The sequence below is a fragment of the Camelus dromedarius genome, chromosome 23, assembly GCF_036321535.1.
Source record: "Camelus dromedarius isolate mCamDro1 chromosome 23, mCamDro1.pat, whole genome shotgun sequence".
NCBI classification, from domain to species: Eukaryota; Metazoa; Chordata; class Mammalia; order Artiodactyla; family Camelidae; genus Camelus; species Camelus dromedarius.
The window spans coordinates 18,597,839-18,615,971 of NC_087458.1; the positions used below are offsets into that span (position 1 = coordinate 18,597,839).

The 18,133-nt window shown below is 38.0% G+C and overlaps 1 protein-coding gene across 5 annotated transcripts in view; it reads left to right on the forward strand.

Moving 5' to 3' along the window:
- The first annotated feature begins 230 nt into the window (after positions 1 to 230).
- Positions 231 to 18,133, forward strand: part of DNM3 (dynamin 3) — a 459,300-nt gene continuing 441,397 nt past the window's right edge. For 4 of the 5 annotated variants that reach the window (XM_010984527.3, XM_010984524.3, XM_010984526.3 and 1 more), the window contains exon 1: positions 231 to 570. In XM_010984527.3, coding sequence (XP_010982829.1) covers positions 410 to 570 — 161 coding nt within the window. In that variant the 5' untranslated portion in view covers positions 231 to 409. The remainder of the gene's footprint in view (positions 571 to 18,133) is intronic. The other variant, XM_010984528.3, reaches the window with a different exon arrangement.

Sequence of the window (18,133 nt, forward strand, 5' to 3'; positions counted from 1 at the left end):
AATAGTGCCTCCGACTGCTGTTGATTTCATGTCATTTCCTGACTCTGCCTCTGAGCCTTGGTAGCACAAGACAGAGGCGGTGGCATCTGTCTGCAGCTGGGAGGCAGTGCTTACGCGCCGGGCGGGGGATGTTTGGCTGGGAAGCCTAGGGCCGAGCAGCTGCCCAGCGCGGTGCGGGCGGGGTGGTCTTGGAGCCAGGCCACGCCCCCGCTCGCCTGCGCAGGCGCGCTTCGGGGCCGTTGCTGTCAGGAGCGCACTCGAGGCCGGTCGGCGGCGGGATCCGACGTCTGAGCTGGACCCTGCTGACTGAACCGAGCGCAGCAGCCGCGGGGAGGGCTGCGCGGCCCCGGCTCCCCGCCAGGTCGCGGAGACCAGTAGGGATTAGCGTGCAGCTGGTGGCGCAGGCACAATGGGGAACCGGGAGATGGAGGAGCTGATCCCTCTGGTGAACCGTCTGCAGGACGCCTTCTCCGCGCTGGGACAGACCTGCCTGCTGGAGCTGCCGCAGATCGCCGTGGTGGGCGGCCAGAGCGCCGGCAAGAGCTCGGTGCTTGAGAACTTCGTGGGCAGGTGAGCGCGCGGGGCGACCCGCTCCGGGCCGTTGGAGCGTGGACCCCGAGGCTGGACCAGGGGCTGCGGCGGAGCCGAGGGCAGAGCAGCGGTGTCCGTGAGGCGGGCGGGGTCGTCCCGGCTCCAAGCATCCTCCGTCCCTCCCCGCCTGGTGGCCCTCCAGTCTGCCTTTCATCCTGTGATACAAAGCCATTTCCTCCCTGTCCTCGGGTTGAGGAGTCGGGGGAGGGGGGCCGCCCCAGCATCGACTTCCCCCCGCCCAGTACGCACCAGCCCCAGCCCTGGGCAGCCTAGATGCGTAGCGAGTCCGGGCGCTTCCCGGTCCCGCTCTCCGTTTTCCCGGCTCAACATCCTCCTCCTTTTCCTGTCAGCCTCCCCGAGGCTCTCCGCGAGGCTGTGAGGTTTATTTCCCCGCCTCCCTCCCCCACTGGAGACGCTTTCCTTCTCTCCCTGGTTCTCGGCTCCTCTCAGCTGTCTACTGTTCGAGACAGTCGTCGCCTGCCCCTAGCAGGGGAGGCGGGATGCGAGGAGAAAGAAATCATTTGTTGTGGTGAAGCTTTAACGGGCGACGCTTCCCCACCATTCTCCTCTCTAGGAGTCTAAGAATAAAAGGTGGTGTGTTCGCGTGTGCACCGAGTCACAGCTCCAGGCATCTGTCAGAGAAACCGAGGCACAGACTCTGGAGTGGGGGTGAACGTAGACTTGTGTTGTCCAGGTGCCATGTCATTCCTGCATCATCTCGGAATGGACCAGCGTCTTTCTCGCACTCTCTCCGCCCCCCCTCCCCCAGCAGCGTCTTCCGTTTCCTAAGCTTTTATTTGTCCTGCGAGTCTTCAGGATAACGTGCTGAATCTAAATTGTAGTTACGGGTTTCGTCGTTACTCTTAATTCAGAAAAAAAAAAAACCCTAAAGAATTCATTTTAAAATTGGAAATCAGCATTTTTTTTTCCACTGAGCAATTCCTGAGGGATTAAGTTACCTTAACGGCCTTGCCTGAGGAGTGCAGACATTAGCTAAGAAAAGCCCATTTGAAAGCATTATGAAAGCTGAAATCTGTTTCCCAGTAGTAAACCAGGTAGAAATGTAGAGCAGCCGAGAGAGTGGGCTGGAGGGGGTACAATCCAGAGATTGTACCTTACTCTCCTTATTTAGCTGGTTAGTGATTCGGGATTCAGAAGGTTCTTGTTTTTTTTTTTTTTTTCTTTTTCTTTTTTTGTTAGTGTTTGTGTAAAATTTAGGTATTCCTGCATCTCCTTTGGAAATGCTAATACCCGTAAAGTGAATATTCTCTTCTCTCAGATAGTGCTCTATCTCTCAGATGATACTTAGGTATTTTTTTTCCTCCCTGTTTGAACTAGAAAGCTAAGAAACCTAATAAAAAGTAAAATTGCTGACAGTTGGCTGGTATCTTTGAGTAAGTCACTTAATCACTTTGCCTTGGTTTTATCATTAATTTGAGTGATGAGAAAAGTGATGGTAAAGCATTTTGCCTACGTCATCATAGACTTATGGTGAAACGATGGATGAATATGTGATTTCAAGCATGTACACACAACAGTTACATACTTAAGGGTTTTACTTTCTTTGATTTATTGCCAGTGAAATTTGCTAAATTTAAAGTGGTATCCATAGGGAAGATGAGGCTTGATGACAATGTATTTTTGGGTTTTCAAACTCCAGAACATTTAATGTGATGTCATAATGTTCATTTAACTGCTTTGGTTTTTTAAACAAATGCTTAAGGGTTAAAATTGTGATTCAAGTGCAATAAGCATGTTTATACATCTTTCATAAATTTAGTTGGATGAGTCTGTATTATCAGTATTAAAAATGAACTGTTTGTGCCAGGAGCTTTTGAACCTAATGCCAGTTTTATGCATGTATCTCAATTCTATTCTCCAGGTTTTCAAGCCTAACGCGTTCCTTAATGCTGCAATGAAAGTGTATACATTTTTCCTCACTAGCTATATTCTTTTAAAATGCAGATCTAAAGAAAATCTGAAAGAGTAAAATATTTTAGCCTGAACACTTTTTTAATGACAGAGTGAAAAATAGGGACATCATAAATATTATACAAATCACAGCATTTAGCAGAATACATTAGAAATTTACTATACTTCTAAAAGTTTTACTGATAATGACCATTAGAGTGTCAAATCAAAGAAAAGGTTAACAAAAAGGGAAAAACTCAATACATATAGAAAGGCTTTATTATCTGTAGAGATGACACTTGTCTAGCAAGCTTATGTATTAGGAGAAATTTAATTAAAAAGGTCATTTGACTTAATAAAGCTTTCAGACATTGAATTACTGCAGAATCCAATTGCTAATTGTAAACCAACCTTAGGGAAAAAGGAGTTTCTCTATTTTGTTAGGAGATTCATCCTAGGCAAAAAAAAAGCATACTCACATTCCACTATAACCTTTTGTCTTCTTATTATCCAGAATTTTTTCAGTAAAGATAAGGTCCTTTAAGAATGAAACTTGCTTCTTTTACATGTAGCTCTGTTCATTTTAAAACTCTGACCTCTGTGCAGTTACTGAATGCGGTCATAAAACAAGAGGTCTTTACTTGTGTAAATTAATAGCATTTGCTTGTCATTTAAGCTTGTTGTCTTAAAATAATGATGCATTTTCTCCTCAACATTTAACAATCTATGATTAGTGGACTAGCCATCTCTTCTCCTTTCAGTTTGTTCATATTGATATTTTTGACGTTACTGAATGAATTTGGTTGTGAATGTGTTTATTTCATTTAACTGTAGCTCTAAAATTCAGTTTTGGGGTGACAAGTTTGAGATTGTTATGAATAAGATGAGTCATGAATGAGCTACTTGTTTGTGATTTTTCTTGCTGAAGTGATGAATTTACATATTAATGTGATATAATGTGAGTAACCAGATTGTTCTTTTGGATATACAGATGAGATATATACTGGCAGTGAGAGGCAGCTTTAGAGGTCTAATGAATACAGCTGGGACTCATGGTCTGAATATAGGGGTTCACTAACTGGCTTGTGGTCTGCCCATTGGTCTGGTTTGTGTACAGAAGAGTCAAATTTATTCAGCTACTTTTACATCCAGTTTTTTTTAACAGTGCAGTGAGGATGATGATGATGATCATAATGATGGTTAACATTTATTGAGAGCTTACTATGCATCAGGTGCTATTTTAGGTGCTTTTACATGGATAAGTTCATTGAATCCTCATAAAACCCCAAAGAGGAAGATACTTTTGAGTTCCATTTTATAGAGGAGGAAACTGAGATTTAGAGAGTTTGAGTAACTTGCTAAAGGCAGATTTAATATAAAAACAGTAGAGTCAGGATTCACCCTGAGCTGTTTGGACTCGATACCTATGCTGTAAAATCTCTGTGCCATATTGAACCCTCTCTGTATTAAGATTGACCAATTCCTCTGATAAGTACTTTTAATTTATTTCTTTGACACTTAAAAGCACCACCTAAATAAATAAAAAGCTGCTATATTAATAATTTTAAATTTTTATGTGTATCTATCTTGCCTCATTTCACAGAGGATTTGAGACAACCCCTTAGGCAGAAGCAACATTAGAAAGATAAGAATTTTTCTTTACTGTATTAGACATTCTTGAAGGGAGGTCTAAGCATATAATTGGGTTGTTTATTTAAGTATGTGTTTAGAGTGAATATAACTTGTTTACAGAGGTGTTAAGTAAAAACTGTACTAGTTGCTAATGTGCAAATGTTTTTTAATGATATACTTGTTAGAAACGTTAGTTCTTCACTACTAATTATATAGGCAGAAGATTCCACATTATTTTTTATTCTAGCCCGAGTGGTAAACAGACTTTTTTAATTTTGCACAAATAGAATAGGTTTTTTGATTTATTTGAAAATATAAAAGATTTAAAAAAAGTGATTTTGTTGAAAGGATTTAATTTCAATGTGGAAATATCAAATAATGTATACTTATTTAGCTGTTAGTTTTCTAAAGATGAATATGTTGATTATCAGCGTTGTTTGGTGGGAGAACCTTAAAAGTGAGCCATTTGATGCTGTTGTTGAATGAACATAACCAGATAATTAAAAAATCTGAAAGTCATTTTTATGACTTAGACACTAATTTACTCTTAAATCCTTTGAATAATTTCATGAGTATTTAAAAATTGAGGAGGTAAGCGTTCTCTAACTGCAAATGAGATGGGGCACAGAAGCATTCATATTAGTAAAATTCTTAATTCAGAAATGGATTTGTATTGAGGAAGAGATTTTTAAAAACATCAGAGCATCTGAATTACTGAGTATTTTTCAACAAATGGCTTCCAAGTATTAAAGTTATTAGATAAATGGGTGCTAACAGTTAAAATGTGATAATTGTTGAAAATCATGCTTCATGGTTCTCAAGGGTCTATTTAAATAAAGTATCAGGAACATGAACTTTTTCTCATTCAACAATGAATTGCTAAAACCTGAAATTACAAAGCTATTTTTGCTGAATTAAAATTACATACTGTACTTTTAGGTTATCACAAATTCACTGTTGGTAGCATTTAGTTATAACAATCAGCTTAATTCTTTTTTATTACTAACACCTGAGAAGCAATACAACTATGTGAACTGGACTGGATAGGATATCTCTGTTTTGAAATTTACTTATGATTAACAGATATTAAAAAAAATGGCCTTGATTAACTTCTTTAGGAATGAAGTTGGGCAGGCATCGCCCAGAAGAATGGAAACTTAGTAGATACCTATGCTAGAGGGTAGGCTACTGGGTTCTCTACCAACAGTACATACATTTAGTATATTAGGTGTTTATCTCAAGTAGTAAGTACCTTTTGCTAGGGCTAATAAGTAGAGTTAAATTGTGATGTTTTACTTACTATGATTTATTTAATTTTAAGGGAGGACTGGAAGCAGCTAAAAAAAATAGATAATTTTTGTCCTCTTCAACCAGGGGCAAGTCAAAGGAACTCTGAACTACTGTGTTGTGTAGAATAACCAATTTATTTTTCTGTATGGCCAGCATTAATTTAAAAATTCTAATGAATTATAGTAAACAGATTTTTATAAAGCAGAAGGAAGAAGGGAGCCAATATTTGTTTAGCCTTACTTGGTGACAGGCATGGATGCTGTGATATACTTTCCATGCCTCCTGTACCTTACTTGTTTTCACATCCCCATGTCAATAGGGCAGGAAACTCAGGGTTAGAGAGAGAAGCAATTTGCGCAGAGTCACATGGCTAGTGAGTGGGATTTAGCTCTGAGTATGACTCCTATTGATATTCTTGACAAATATGGGCAAGTAAAGTCAATGAGCATGTATTACTGAGTTTTAAGTGTACTGGCTAAGAATGTAGAAGGAAGTGTGAGTGTGTAGGAGCTGATGTGCATATAAAAAGAGAACTGACCGCATAAGGTATGAAACTATAACTTTAAAAGACTGTAAAATGAATTCAGTCGGGATAATGCAACAATAAATGGGACAAAATAATTTATACTATGTCAATTTATTTTTACACAAAAGAAAACGGCTCTGAAAAATTAGTTATGAAATTGAATTGTGATATAGTGGAAAGTAGACAATATTTGAGTTTATAGTGTCAGTTGGCAGCCCGTATCATTTTAGCTCAAGGCTGCATGTGTTGAAGTATCAATGTCAAAGTAGGGAGGTGGTGATCTGGGTCTCAGTGTCTGACTTGACAACAAGGCATTGAATTTAGACTGTCACTTTATCACAGAGAGATACTGTATATTGGAGAGGGCCTGCGAGAAGAGCAGCAGGAAAGAAAAGAGGTTGGAGAGATTAAAAATATAACTGGGTGCACTGAGGGTGGGATAGGTTGGACCAGCTGCTTTATAGGGATATGTAAGGCACTAATACTTAAGGGAGGTGGAATACTATTTTCTTTTTAAAGAATAAGACAGTTTAGTTAAAGTAGTGAAGTAAATGGAAGACAAAATGTCAGGGAAAATGTTCTGAAGGCAAACTTGAGAATAGAATGTGTTTAGAAAGAGGAGGGTAAAAGCAGAGGGTTGACACGAAATGATTTGTGTTCTTGAGTAAAACACTGTTCCAGAAAATTAGGTTTATTAATACCAGAATGGTTTTTTTTTTTTTTTTCCTGCATTACAGAGAAACGAGATTTGCCCAAGGTCAGACAGAGAATCAGAGTTGAGTTTGAAACTTGGTGTTCTGAACTGGGAGCCCGTTGGCAGTTAATCATCTTCTCTTCCTCCTCTTACTATTTGAAAGTGCCTCCCTCTCACCCTTACCACCTCCTTTTCCCATTCCCTTCCATTGGACCAATCTTTCCTTCTCCTTCATACTTGCCTCCATTACTTTCTGTGATGATAGACCAGCAGTGATGTTTTTTCCCCCCATACACAATAGGGTAAGGAGACAGGGAGCAGAATTTCTCTCAGACTTAGATCAGGTAATTTGGCTGAGATAATAGACTCTCAAGTAAATTGTGACTTTTAGGAAACAGATGGGCCCAGCAAAAAACTACATGAAATAGTGAATGTTTTTACACATTAGTATTTTCCCACCAGGTGGGCATATCTAGAAAGTTGTGCCTGGGATGGTCACTGATTGGCCTTACTTTAACCAAGGAGAGTTTCTGAAAAGTTGTATATAAATAAATAATGTAAATGGAAAGATTAGAATTTAAAGAAATGCGTGAGGTTTTTGGTAAACTAGGAGATATATTTGGGTAGCAAATCATCATCCTTCAGTTTGTCTATTTCATATTCTTACTTTTTTTGTTTGTAGTCTTTGAGACCCATTGTCATGGAAAATTTAACAATTTCAACAAGCATTAATGTTATTAAATTCTCAATATTAATAAGAAAGACAAGCTAATTGTTGAGGAAAGTATGATTTATTTAACCCATGAATTATATGAATGATACAGGATTGCTTTAGGTCTTATTTTTCCTCTAACATCCTGCTGAAAATTCTTTATTCCCAGGAGGTAAAGTGTATATCTCAGTGCTTCTTTGTGACACTGTGTCATTTTCATTTCCCATGGCTTCCAGGTCATGATATAGCCGGGAATAACACATACATACCTATAAGAAATGGATAGGGCTTCCAAAGGACCTCATTGTTTCATTGGCTTGAAACTGAAAAGATGAATCCATTTAAATCAAGTAATTTGATGGGTGCCTAATCTTATTTATGATGTTTGTTTCCTAGATCCTGAAAAAGCCAATTTTGAAAGGAGTCATCGTATTCTGTGATAGAGTGTAGGCTTTGCTGACTGATGTTTCAATCCCACCTCTAACTCCATACTAGCTTGGCTCCTCAGCCAGGCATTGAACTTGGAAACTGGGACTTAATTTCCTCGTTTGCAATATAGGGACAATAATATAGACTTTGTGCATGTGAGTTCCAAGTAAGATGATGTAAAGTATATGGCCCGTAAGCATTCAATAAATGATTGCTGTGAGATTGTGATTTATCAGAAAAACATGACCAAAATAATTCTCAAATATATTTGGTCTTCAATCACAGTTTCTGGTTCACAGCTCCCTAAACCTTTGGAATTTCCTAAGTGTTGAGAGTGATAAAGTTGTCCTTTGTTAGGTTAATGAGGTGACTTTTGGAAAGCACTCAAGGATGGGGGCTGGTTGCTAGTGGAATCAGCCATGGGTTTAGAGGGTTGGAACTTTCAGTCCCATCCCCCAGCCTCCAGGAAGGGGAGAGGAGATCAAAGTTGAATCAATCTCCAGTGACCAGTGATTTAATGGATCATGACTGTGATGAAGCTTCCATAAAAAACCCAAAAGGACAGAGTTCAGAGAGCTTCCAGGTTGGCGAACACGTGGAGATTTGGGGAGAGTGGCGTACCTGGAGAGGGCATGGAAGCTCCTTGCCCTTTCCCTGTATCTTGTCCTTTGCATCTCTTCCGTCTGGCTGTTCCTGAGTTACATCTTTTTATAATAAACCAGTATGATGTACTTAGTGAAATGTTTCTTTAAGTTCTCTGAGTTGCTCTAGCAAATTAAAAAAAATTTTTTATTGAAGTGTAATTGATTCACAGTGCTAGTTTCAGGTGTACAGCAAAGTGGTTCAGTTATACATATATACATACATATATATTTTCAGATTCTTTTCCATTATAAGTTATTACAAGAAATTGAATATAGTTTCCTGTGCTACTAAGTAGGTCCTTGTTTATTTTATATATAGTAATGTGTGTCTGTTAATCCCCAATCCCTAGTTTACCTCTCTCTGCCCTTTCTTCTTTGGTAACCATAGTTTGTTTTCTATGTTTGTGAGTCTGTTTTTGGTTTGTAAATAGAATTTGTATTTTTTTAGATTTCACATGTAAGTGATTTAATATGTTTGTCTTTCCCTGTCTGACGTCACTCAATATGATAATCTTTAGGTCCATCCATGAAGCTGCAAACGGCATTATTTTATTCTTTTCATGGCAGAGTAATGTTCCATTCCACATCTTCTTTATCCAGGTATCTGTTGATGGACATTTATGTTGTTTCCATGTCTTGGCTATTGTAAATAGTGCTGCTATGAACATTGGGGTGCAAGTGTCTTTTTGAATTATAGTTTTCTCTGGTTACATGCCCAGGAGTCAGATTGCTGGATCATATGGTGAATCTATTTTTAGTTTTTTAAGGAACCACCATATTGTCCTCCATTGAGGCTGTGCCAAATTTACATTCCCACCAACAGTGTAGGAGGGTTCCTTTTTCTTCACACTCTCTTTAGCATTTGTTTGTAGACTTTTTAATGATGGCCGTTCTGACTGGTGTGAGGTGATACCTCATTGTAGTTTTGATTTTCTACCAAATTAATTGAACCAAGGAGGAGGTTGTGGGGACCTCTGATTTATAGCCAGAAATGTGGGTAACAATCTGGACTTACGACTGGAGTCTGAAGTCTAAGGATGGAACCTCCAATCTGTAGCCAGTTGGTTAGAAGTGCACATAACAACCTCAGCTTGTGATTGGTGCCTGATGTTGGGGCGGAGGGGAGTTTTGTGGGATGAGCCCTTGACCTGTAGAATCTGATGCTTTCTCTAAGTAGGTAGTCAGAATTGACTTGAATTGTAGGACAGCCGGGTAGTGTCCAGAGGACTGCTTGTTGTTGGTATGGGAAACCCCCTCCCCATGTTAGAATTGTATCAGAACCCATTTAATGGTTATTAGTTTTAGTCTTTAATCTAGAATGGACCTTTTCTAACTATTTTAACAAACAAAAGTAAATTTAGGAAAGACAATAGATAGTAATGTGTATTTGCAAATTCTTTTTTTTTGCATCTTAGAAAATTATAGCCACATCAAAATAGTTTTAGGTCATGCAGTAATGTGTATTTGCAAATTCTTTTTTTTTTGCATGTTAGAAAATTATAGCCACATCAAAATAGTTTTAGGTCATACTAACCTAAAGTATACTAGAAAAAGAATGCATTGCCCGCATTTAGCACTACCACGGTAAATTTTTTTCTTTAAACAGGTACATACAATGTAAATCCAGTTTGTATACTCTTCCCTCCCAAGAGTTCCAAAGAACTTTTTCATTTATTCTGTTATTAATCCTTACAATATCCCTGAGAGTAGAGTAAAGGCATGTTTTATTAACCTCAATTTAGAAATGTGGAAGATTGAGCTGAAAAAGAGGTTAAGTGACATGCTAGGGTTTAAGTGGTGAATACTAGAGATAATGAACATAGTAGAATTAATAACACAGAGATAATAGAATGAAAATGAATTTTGCTGAAATTATTTTCAGACATTCTCTTAGAAAATGAATTTTAAGCATGGTATTTGATTCTGTGATATGGAGTAAACCATTCTTAGCATATCTTTATCTTTTGGAAATGTTAGATGAAATTGTAGACAAAGATCGGGGTAGAAGTAAGTAAAACAGCTGAGAGAGTCCGACTGGAGAAGCAGGACTACTTATTAGCACGCATATGCGCGAAGGCCAAGGAACAGAAGTGATCTACAGCCAAGAGGTCAAGAGGCAAGACAGAAAAATAGTGGTGTTTAGTGTTGTTAGACCTTAGAGAAGTGCCAGAATTCTTATGGTAGGTGTTGAAGTAATACCCAATGACTCTAATCTTCAGTGGGAAGAGTCATATTCTGACATGACTGATATCTCTACAACTTGTTAACCTTCAGTTTTAGCTCTGAGCTAGTTAACTGGTTCCATTTGGAATTATATTATCATTGTATCACTAGGTATGTCTCAGAAGCTTTGTGTAAGAATAGCTTTAGGTTATCCAGAGGAGGCTGAGTGTATGTGTCTCTGTTTCTGTTTTCTGATTAATAAAACTGAGGTCCAGACTTTTCATACATTTAAAGGAAGAGAAAAGGCCCACAGTTTATTTTCATGGATCCTAGTATTCATGATCCTGAGTCCTACTTCCTGGACAACAACAATTGTGTGGTGAGATTTTTACATTCTCATCTAGAAATACCTTTATAGCTAACTGAGTACTGACGTTAGTCTTTGTAGATTCAATTTAAGAAACTTTAATCTGTTTACTTAATCCAAAAAAAAAATCATGTGAAATTGTGGAGGGATACTGATTTTATTGGCCTACTTTGAGTATTATATACCCAGGAATTTTTTTTTTTTTAAGTCAGTGAAGAAAGGAAATGGTGGAAGTATCATGAGTCTCTTGCTTCAAGAGCAAGAGGAAGAATGGGAAGAAAGAAGCTTTGCTGAGTTGATTGTCTGCTATATTGAGGGGAGATTTGAAGAAAAAACATAATTTTACTGCTGAGGGAGTTAGGAGTATCTGTGAGTTACATAGTTTGAGGTAGATTTGATTTACACCCATAGTAGGTGTTCCCTGGAAGTTAAAGAAATGCCTCATATAAGCCGAGGCAACATGGCAGACAGCAAGGAGAACTGGGGTTAGTTTGGTCTTTACTGTCACTCCAGTGGTCTTCCTCAGCTCTCCCCGTGTGATTTAGAGGCCCTCCTCGGTGATCTTTGTTCATACTTCACTGCTTGCGGGTCTTACCTGTGCAGCTGGTTGCCTTGTCTGTCTACCCAACTGTTTGCGGCTTCCATGAAGTCAGGAGCTGTGTTTCATTTGTTATTTTCCATAACACCGTGCCAGCATACCGCGGGAGCTAAAGTGAATGAATTAATTATGTGATTCTATGCAAGACATTTATACAAGCTGAAACATACCTTCTTCATCAGTAAATTGGTTGAGGATAGGGGTGGATGTTGGCCTAGATCTGTGTTTTTCAAGTTGTGGGTGTGACCTATTAGTGGGATATGATATCAATTTAATGGGCTGCAGCAATCTTAAAAAAGTGTCAGAGTATGTTCTAGGTAGTAATGATAAGCACTGTATTGTAAAACTTTTGTATTAATTGTGTATTTGTATATGTGTACCATGCTGCACTATAAAATATTTTTTACTATGATTGTCCTCAGAATTGTTGAATATCTCTGAACTAGATTAAATGTAATGTTACTTCTAGTCATTTTTTGAATTCTATATTTCAGTGGTAGAATATATCTTTATATTATAGAAGCCAAAATTCAAGCTGTACTATTTCACTAGGTGAGTTAAAATGAAGATAATTATTTTTATTTTGTTAAATTAACTCTTTTTTTTTTTTTGTCAGGGGGAGGTAATTTGGTTATTTATTTATTTTTTTGTATGTGATCATTTACTTTGTGATTACAATACCTTTTACTTTTTATCGATAGCAGTATTTTAGTTAACTCATTTTATTTTATTATTTTATTAATTAATTAATTTTAAACATTTTTAAATTGAGTTATAGTCATTTTACAATGTTGTGTCAAATTCCAGTGTAGAGCACAGTTTTTCAGTTATACATGAATATATACACATTCATTGTCACATTCTCTTTCTCTGTGAGCCAGTTATTTATTTTTTTAATGGAGATACTGGGGATTGAACCTAGGACCTTGTGTATGCTAAGCATGCACTCTACCACTGAGCTGTACCTTCCCCCTAACTATCTTTTAATTGAAAAAGGAATATGTGTATATGAAACTCAGACTTTCCAATAGTGCACACAGTAAAAATTGTGTTTCACTAAAGTTTCTTATTAAGATGCTCATTTAACATGCATACCTGACAAATTATTTCTGGGTTTATATTTTCTTTATATGACATTGATTTTGAGGACAGAGCGTTTAATAAACTTGTTTGGTTGTAGGTAGAAGATTCAACCAGTTGAGAAAGAATATATTTGAAAATTCTACTAGCAGATGGATTTATTCACTCACTGAGTCATTTACAGTCGTATTTTGAGAGTCCACTACATGCCAGAAACTGTGTGAGGTTCTATGTGTATAGCAGCCCCTTCAAAGGACTTGGTGACCTAGAAGAGTACAATGCTTGATACGCATTGTGTTGTTGTTATCAGGGAAAACAGGCTAACAATTCTTATGCAAGGCATTTGTTAGAAAGTAGTTGTCCAGGTCATGATGATGTCTACAAATATTTGAGGAGCTGTTAATTGGAGAGCGATTAGATTGACTCTGTATGTCCTCAGAAGACAGAACAAATGGATGAAAGTTAGAGGCAGACAGATTTGAGCAGTCTCCCTTACATTAAGCTCAACAGAACAGTTAAAAAATAGAATGAGTTGCCTGTGAAGCGTAAAGTATTCCATCACCAGAAGGATAAAAGCTGGGGATTAAAGACTGACTGGCTCCTTGGCGTGGTGTAGATGGGCGGCAGGTTGAGCCTATTTGATGGTTCTTGACTTTGAAGGTTCTTTTTAACTTAGCCTGTGATTAGGATTGCTGGATGTCACAGAGAAACCTGGCTTAAAAAAAAAGCTTTTCTATAGACTATCTCTAGGTCAATAAAAAATGCCAGACATATAAAAGGGTTAAGACCTCCCTGGGTCTAGACCTTCCAGGCCTTCAAAGAATAGTTGCGGATGTAAAGAAACTGGAATCTCTCACTAAGTGACTAATTCCATGAAGCAGTGGATAAGGATGTTTTAGTGGTAAATTGTGTTTATTCTTTGAAAAAAATAGAATGGAATAAAAGCTTGATTTTAAAATCTGCTTTTCCTAAAAATCTCACTTCTTTCAGTGGTATACTATTTTAGAGACATGAAAAAATAAAACCCCATCACTTACTCTTCTTTTTTAATTTGTAAAATCTTCCTGCATCTAATACATATTGTAATTTCCTTATTTGGAACACCTTTTAGGTCTACCCTTTCCTCTGTATTCTCACTGAGACCATTCTGGTCTAGGTCCTTCCCTCACATGTGGATAACTTTGATAGCACCTACTCTTTCCCTTCCTTCATTTCTCATCCATTCATCCCACGTTAATATTGCTACTCTCAGATTACTCCTCCAACACACAGCTTTAATGCTGCTGTCCTCAAGAACCTTCAGTTGCCACCTACTTTTTAAAATCTCTATATGGTTTCCAAAATCTTCTACCTGTTTAGCTTTTGTTTCCCACTCCTCCTGAATGTGTTTTCCTGTCTCTTTTTATCATCTTTTCTGTGTATACTGTGGTCATTTCTGATTACAAGCTGGGAAGAGCATGATATTTTGTGACCAAAAAGATTTCACAGTCCACATGTATTTGAGTGCCTACTTGTGGGATGAAAAGGTAATTAGAAAATACTTGCTTTGAACAGAACCTAATGTAGACTAGCATAGAGTGACTCCAGATCTTGTAGAATGTTGAGGTAAAGAACATGTAGTCTCTGAAACCAGACTGCCTGAGTTCACTTCCTAGCTTTGCTGAACCGCTCGGTCCCTCAGCTTTCTCATCTATACAATGGGGTGATAGTCAGACCCACCATTCACAAAGTAGTTGTGAAGATTAAATTAGTTGATATAGGTAAAGCACTTAGGGCAGTGTCTATTGCATACCAATAGTTATGTGTTTGTTTATTATTGGGGATGGAAGTTTGGAGAGAATTTGGGTGTCTTTAGAGGTACAGAGTGGTCTGGATGGTTAAAGGAAAATATATCTCTTCGAGAGTCGAGGAAAGATTTCATGACATAAATAGGGTTTGAAATGAGTGTGAGAGAATAAGAATTTGGTAAGTTGAGATGGGACCAGAAGCAGAGGCCACAGATTGCAGCATTCTCTGACCCCTTGATGACTTAGGGTTGATTCCCTAAGTTTAGTTCCATACTATTTAGCACTTCAAGGTTTCTGACTGATTTATATTAGTTTTTGGTCCCTGAGGCAGACTGCAAACTCCTTATTGGTATTTCCCATAGTATATTTTCCAATTCTGTTTCAGTACTTAATTTTTATTGAGTTTTCACTAGTTAAATTGTTGGCCCAATTTCAGATGGGTTGGTATTGGGAGTAAAGATCATGGATCATGTAGAAAGATATTACTATTGGACCTTTAAGAGATAGCATTGACTGTGTTTAATGAATGAATGCTCTTAGCTTGATAAGCTAATGTTTGGAGCCTACCTTCCTTAGTTTTTGAGTTATCTTTTTTCTTACCTGTGCTTTTTTATCTACTTTTTTATTAAAAACTTTAAAAAATTGAAGTATAGTTGATTTACAATATTGCATTAGTTTCAGGTGTACAGCATAGTGATTCAATTTTTTCAGATTATATTCCATTATAGGCCATTATAAGATATCAGATGTAATTACGTTCCATTTTCTTAATGATATAAATCTCCTTATGATTCTCCCATTTTAACCTCTGCCTCTTCAGCTGTTGGCTTAGCTCTTTCCTTCCCTCACTATCTTTCCAACCCTCATTATCTGAACTCTTGCTGTCTGAACCCAGGAACCAAATAGGTTTGAATTACATGGGATAATTATGCTTGACAGACTAGTCGACCCCAGTGTTTCCCAAAAGAAATATATGTATATATGTGTAAGATTTATCTTAGGAACTTGTCAAAATAAGGGTTCCTGAGCTCCACTCATGGAGACTGACTCAGTGGGTCTGGTAGTTAAGCCAGAGTAATCTGCATTTGTCAAAAGCTCTTCTGGTGCCCCTGATACGGAGCCAGATTTGGGAGCTACTAATCACCACTTTCATAATTCCTATTATTTCTGCAGCTGTGGATAAGGAATGAAATGTGTCTTCATTTCCCATCAGGACACTGAAACTGCTTTTGCCAAGGTCACTGATCCAGACTGCTTAATTTACTGTCTGAGTTTCTGAAATTGATCACCTATGCTTAATTCCTACTACCACTGATGCTGAATTCCTACAACCACTGACTGAGTTCAGGTAGTCATCGTCCATCTTCTGGACTATAGCAATAGATGTAATGCTTTTCCCATCTGTAACCCTCCAGTGTAACATCCACACAGCCGTCGTGTAATTGATATGGAATTAAAACTAAATGGTGTCACTATCTTGGTGAAAACTTTTCAGCTTTTAATGCTAACAGCATAAAAACCTAAGCTTCTTGGCATGGCATAAAAGGCCCTGTATGGCCCACCCTTTCCAGGTTATCTGTTATGCTTCGATCAAACTGTGATTCCTGCCCTGTACACATTCACCATGCTGTTTCACATTTCTTTGCCTTTTTCATTTGGATCCCTTTATAGGAATGGTATTATAATCCTGGAAAAACAGAAACAACAAAGTTGGATGACCCATACTTCCCAATTCTAAAACTTACTACAAAACTGCAGTAATCAAAAGAGCATGGTACTGGCATAAGGATAGACATATACATCAATGGAATAGAATTGAGAATCCAGGAATAAACTATTGTATTTATGATAAGTTAATTTCTGACAAGAGTACCAAGACAATTTAGTAGGGGAAAGAGTAGCCTTTTCAACAAATGGTGCTGAGACAACAGGATATTCACATGCAAAACAGAGTTTGGATCCATATCTCAAAACATAAGGACAAACTCAGAGTGGGTCAAAGACCTAAATGTAAAAGCTAACACTATAAAACTCTTAGATGAAAACACAACTGTAAATCTGGATGACTTCAGATGTGGCAGTGGTTTCTTAACTACGACACCAAAAGTACAAGTGACTAAAAAAAAGATAAATTGGACTTCATCAAAATTAAAATCTTTTGTGCTTCAAAGGACACTTTTAAGAACATGAAAAGATAACCCAGAAAATGGGACTTTCTTTTTTTTGCAAAGCACATATCTGACAAAGGGCTAGTATCCAGAATATATAAGGAACTCTTGAAACTCAACAATAAAAAGACAACTCAATTTAAAAATGGGCAAAGGATTTGAATAGACATTTCTCCAAAGAATATTACAAATGGCCAATAAGCACATGAAAAGATGCTCAATATCATTAAATATTAAGGAAATACAAATCAAATCCACGATGAGATAACATTTCACATGCACTAGGATGGCTGTGACAAAAGATGAACAATAAATTTTGGTGAGGATGTGGGTAAATTGGAATCCTTATACATTGCTAGTGGGCATGTAAAATAATTGTGTAGCCATTTTGGAGAACAATTTGGCAGTTTCTTAAAAAGTTAAACATAGTTATAATATCCAGAAATTCCACTCCTATGCATATACTCACAAGAATGTAAACCTAAGTCTACACAAAAACCTGTACATGAGTGTTTATAGCAGCATTATTCATAATAGCCAAAAGGTGGAAATAACCCAAATACTCATCAGCTGATGAATGGATAAACAAAATGTGGTATGTCTATAAATGGAACTTCATTCAGCCATAAAAGGGGATAGAGTATTAACACATGCTACAGTGTGGATGAACCTTGAAAACATTATGCTAAGTGAAAGAAGCCAGGCACAAAAGATCATATCATATGGTTCCATTTATATGAAATGTATGGAATAGGCAAATCCATATGAGACAGAAGGCAGATTAGTGGTTGCTGGAGGCGAAGGCAGGGAATAGAACAGAGAATGACTGATGGGTATGGGTTTTCTCTTTGGGGTGATGAGAGCTTTTGAGAATTAGATAGTGTTGATTAGTTGCACAATACTGTGAATATATTAAAGACAACAGAATTGTACACTTCCAAGGGGTAAATTTTATGATGTGTGAATTATATCTCAATTAAAAGAAAATTTTAAGGACTAGATTAAATCACTCCAGGGAATATGTGAAAAAGGACACCCTGCAAAGGGAGGCAACAAAGGGAGACCAGAGAGGTGGGAGGTAGAGAAAGAGGCTATTTAGAACTGAGAGGAAAGAGCAATTTTGTTGGAGTGGTAGGAATCTCAACTTGGAGCCCACCTCGGGTGAGTTGAGAAGGAAATGGGAAGTGAAGAAATGGGGACAGTGTGTAGAAAAAGTTGGAAGAGGGTCTGGGGCTTAGGAAGGTGCATTTTTTTCTTTTGATGGGAGATATTAGCATTTTTGTTTGCTAGTGGGAATGATCCAGGAGAAGACACAGAGGATACAGGGAAGATAGACAGGAAAGACTGGAGAAACCGCAGTGGGATGGAATGCAGAGGTTCTGTGGTGGGAGGCCTCTTACGTGAGGAGGAGGGGCGCCTCATGCACCGGAACCAAAGGATAAAGAAACTGATGCAGGCATGAGAGGTGCGTAGAGCTGATGGGAGGACAGGGAGGTTCTGATTTGGTAAGATGACAGCATTAGCTGATGGTAGAGTGGGAA